General features: G+C 48.9%; 1 protein-coding gene across 1 annotated transcript; it reads left to right on the top strand.

The window, feature by feature from the left end:
• The first annotated feature begins 797 nt into the window (after positions 1 to 797).
• LOC121502715 (uncharacterized) lies at positions 798 to 4,365 on the top strand. Its single transcript, XM_041776418.2, has 2 exons — positions 798 to 987; positions 1,505 to 4,365. The coding sequence occupies exons 1-2, from the start codon at positions 798 to 800 to the stop codon at positions 4,363 to 4,365; spliced, it is 3,051 nt and encodes a 1,016-aa protein (XP_041632352.2).
• Positions 4,366 to 4,593: the final 228 nt, after the last annotated feature.

Raw genomic sequence — 4,593 nt, forward strand, 5'->3', positions numbered from 1 at the left:
GTGCTTGATAGCCCTCGAGCATTCACAAATTTCCACGGAAAATTGGGACTGCCTTCTAATTTTTCTAATCTCCTCCAAGTTGCCGAAGGTCACTCTCTCGTTGTGGGAGCAGTCCTTGACCAATAAGTCCGCGATCCCAGCCTGGGAAGAAATGAATTCCTTTCTCGAGGAGAGATATCGGACGTTAGAAGCAATTGAGGATGTCCGACCCAATTCTTCCAGCACACAACATTCAAGGGAGCCCAGAAGTGCACAGTCAAGGAGGGTAAATACCTTCGAGACACAAGTCGGGCCACGCGCACGATTTTGTGATCTCTGCTCCAGAGAGCCTCATCCAGTTCGGCTTTGTCCTCGTTTTTTGCAGATGACTCAACCACAAAGAGCATCATATATTAAACAAAAGAGACTGTGCCTTAATTGCTTTGCAAGGGGACATAATCTTCGTGAATGCCCGAGCAGGCATAGTTGCTTCACATGCAGGGGACGGCATAATACGCTCTTGCACAAAGATACTCCGTCTAACGCTGTTAGCACAGCGCCGGCTCACCCTCCAGAGCAGCCAATCTCAAACACGTCGGTTCATTTCGCCTCTAACCAACAAGGAGTACTTCTAGGTACGGCCATAGTTCATGTGAGCCACCGAGGAGAGAATTTTCCAGCACGTGCCCTGATAGATTCAGGCTCCGAAGGCACTTTCATTTCAGAGAGGCTTGCCAACCGGATTAAACTTACATTTCAAGCCGTAACAACGAGAGTCACAGGGCTCAACCAAGCCAATTCCGGTGTCTCACAAAAAAATGTGTCATTTCCAGATGGGCACTCCGGCCAAACCTATGCTCAAGATCGACACGACGGCGTTTGTGCTGCCGAACCTGGCCGGCAATCTTCCGACAAGCACAATTGATCGAAACATTCTTGATAGGCTGTCAAATATGCCATTGGCAGATCCGTCGTTTTTCCAGCCGTCTCAGATAGACCTTCTTCTAGGTGCGGATATTCTTCCGTCTGTCCTGCTATCGGGCTGGAGGCCAAACGTATGTGGGTCTTTATTAGCGCAAGAGACCATTTTCGGGTGGATTTTGACCGGCCCATTGTCTTCAACCACTAGTAGGGTTTCGTCTTTTACCACACAGATATCCATAGAGTCCGAAGCAACCATGGAAACACTTCTCACAAAATTTTGGGAGGTGGAGGACCTTTCATGTAGACTGGAAAAGGAGACGGACAAGTTGTGTGAAGACTTTTTCGTCCGAACAACTACCAGATCCTGCGACGGGGAAATATATAGTATCCCTGCCCTTCAAAGATTCAGAGCACATTGACTTGGGGCATTCCAGGAGTTCCGCACTCGCACAGTTTCTGAGGAATGAGACTCGCTTGAAGAAGGAGCCCGCTCTCAAAGACACTTATAACTCAGTGATCCAAGAATATATCGATCTTGGACATATGAAGCCGGTGCCTCCGAATACCGACAAGATAAATTTCTATCTCCCCCATCATGCAGTATTTAAGCCCGAAAGTGCGACCACGAAAGTTCGCGTAGTTTTCAACGCATCCAGTCCTTCTTCCAATGGGAACAGCCTTAATGACATTCTGTATCCAGGGCCAGTACTGCAGTCCGATCTCACTCTTCAAATCCTGAAGTGGCGGACGTTTAAATTCGTTTTCAATGCCGACATCACCAAGATGTATCGGCAAATTCTCCTAAACCAAGAGCACACTCCGTTTCAGAGAATTCTCTTTCGAAATGGCCAAGGGGATATATCCGACTTCGAGCTTCAGACGGTCACGTTTGGAGTGAATTGTGCCCCTTTCCTGGCCCTACGAACACTGCAACAATTGTCCGACAATGTCAACGCCCAATATCCACGGGCGTCGCATATAATTTTAAATTATATGTATGTCGACGATGTGCTAGCAGGAGCCCATACAGAGGCTGAAGCTATTTTAGCCATTGGGGAGCTGCAAGCAGCTCTGGACTCAGCTGGATTCCCTCTCCGCAAGTGGACATCGAATGAACGTGCACTCCTTAAAGCACTTCCTAAAGAGCATCTACTTTCGACTGATTTTCTTGATCTCGAAGAGGTCAGCACCACTAAGACATTGGGAGTACGGTGGAACGCTAAGACGGATGAGTTCTATTTTGTCCCAACAGAGGTCACCATTCAGGCAAACTATTCGAAACGCGACGTCTTATCCCAAATCGCGAAATTGTTCGACCCAGCTGGGTGGCTCTCCCCATTTGTGGTTCAGGCCAAAATCCTGATGCAGGATATCTGGTTAGCCAGTGTCGAATGGGATGAGTTTCTTCCTGCAGAACTACTACATCGCAGGCATGATTTCCTTCGGAGCTACAGTTTCCTCCACCAAGTTCGCATCCCGCGTTGGGTACAATTTCAACCGGGAGTACAAGTCCAAATCCATGGTTTCTGTGATGCTTCCCAAAAGGCTTATGGCGCAGCGATTTACGTTCGCATCCAGCGTGATGGAATCATTTCATCAAATCTTCTAACGTCAAAGACCAAGGTCGCTCCGGTAAAAACCGTCTCGCTCCCGCGTCTAGAACTGTGTGGAGCCGTCCTTCTGGCAGACTTGTGGACTGCAATTCTGCCTCAGATTCCTGTCGGTCGTATAGAATCTTTTCTATGGACTGATTCCACTATTGTGCTGGCATGGTTGAACAAGCCACCATGTCAGTGGACGACCTTCGTCGCAAATAGAGTCACAAAAATCGCTCAAAATACTGATGCCAGCCAGTGGTCTCACGTGCGTTCCGAGCACAACCCAGCAGATCTAGCCAGTCGTGGAGTAGCGGCTGAAGAGTTAGCTACCAGTGAGCTATGGTGGCATGGGCCTTCATGGCTAACTCAGCCACAAGACTCCTGGCCTGCACCTTATGAATCAGTTTCCGACATCGACATCGAGAAGCGACCCATACGTTGCCATTTAGCATGCCCGGAGCAGTACATGCTTGAGCGGTTCTCCAAGCTCGATAAGGCACTACGAGTTTTCGCTTATGTTCAGCGCTTCATCCAGCGCTCGCAAAAACGACCTATTCCAGGCGAGCTGCAGCTATCCAATACAGAGATTTCCACAGCTGAGCGACTCCTAATTTTCATAACACAGCGCAGATACTTTGCGCTTGAATATGCCTGCCTGAGCCAAAAGCGGCCAATTCCAGCATCCAGTTCTATTAAGAACATGAATCCCTTCCTTGATCCTCACGGCCTCATCAGGGCGTGTGGTCGGGTGACGGCCTCCGAAGTCCTCCAATATGATGAACGGCATCCGATCTTTCTTCCATACAACTGTCAGTTGGCGCGTCTCCTTGTATCCTTTACGCATCGCATCTCCTTGCACGGCGGTAATCAGCTAATGGTACGCCTGATCCGCTCAAAATTCTGGATACCAAGGGTCAAGAACTTAGTCAAGTCTGTAATTTTCTCCTGCAAAATATGTGTGATCCACAAAAAGAAGTTGCAGACCCAACTCATGGGCGAATTACCAAAAGAAAGAACGTCCTTTTCGCGGCCTTTTACGTACACGGGCATGGATTATGCCGGACCGTTTGATATAAAGAACTACACCGGGAGAGCCTGCCTGATTACCAAGGGCTATGTGCTGGTGTTTGTATGTTTCTCCACGAAGGCCATCCATTTAGAGCCTACTTCGGACCTCACAACAGAGAAATTTCTCGCAGCATTCGCCCGATTCGTCTCGCGAAGAGGGTGCCCTCGACAAGTTCAATCAGACAATTGGAAGACCTTTGTTGGTGCAGCCGCAGTGCTGTCGCGTGAATTTCTGCAAGCGGTCAAGGAATCCGTGACGAATGCTTATAGTCACCAGGAACTCCTGTGGCAATTCATACCACCAGGAGCCCCGCACATGGGAGGATTATGGGAAGCTGGAGTTAAAAGCTTCAAGACGCTGTTTTATAAATCCACAGCCACTCGAAAGTATACGTTCGAAGAACTTTCCACATTGCTGGCCAAGATTGAGGCCTGTCTAAATTCGCGTCCACTCGCCCCGATGTCCGAAGACCCCACAGACTTGTTAGCACTCACGCCAGGTCATTTTCTCGTAGGTGGACCCCTTCTCGCCACCGTCGAACCCGAAATTAAGGGTGCGTCCACTTCTATTATCAACCGGTGGCAGCACCTTAAGGCCCTTCATCAGCAATTCCGCCTGAGATGGAAGGAAGAGTACCTCAAGGAGCTCCACAAGCGAACAAAGTGGAAAGTCCCCACCAGAAATCTCGAGGTGGGCGAGATGGTTATAATCAAGGACGATAATCTGCCACCCAATGAGTGGCGGCTCGGCAGATTGACTCCGTGTTTCCCGGACCCGATGGTCATGTCCGAGTAGTGAATATTCGTACTGCTCGGGGAATCGTTAAGCGCCCTGTCGCAAAAGTCGTATTGCTTCCGGGGGCGACCTCCGAAAAATCTCAATAACTAGCCGTATCCTCACTCCGTAGTTTGCTTCTTTCGCTAGTTCTAAGTCATATTTTCGACTCCATACTAATTCTTTTTTTTTTTGTATCCTACTCCAGATTATAAACAATGTTCCCACGTCTACGTAGCGCCGTCGAAA

Source organism: Drosophila kikkawai, chromosome 3L (genome assembly GCF_030179895.1).
Source record: "Drosophila kikkawai strain 14028-0561.14 chromosome 3L, DkikHiC1v2, whole genome shotgun sequence".
NCBI classification, from domain to species: domain Eukaryota; kingdom Metazoa; phylum Arthropoda; class Insecta; order Diptera; family Drosophilidae; genus Drosophila; species Drosophila kikkawai.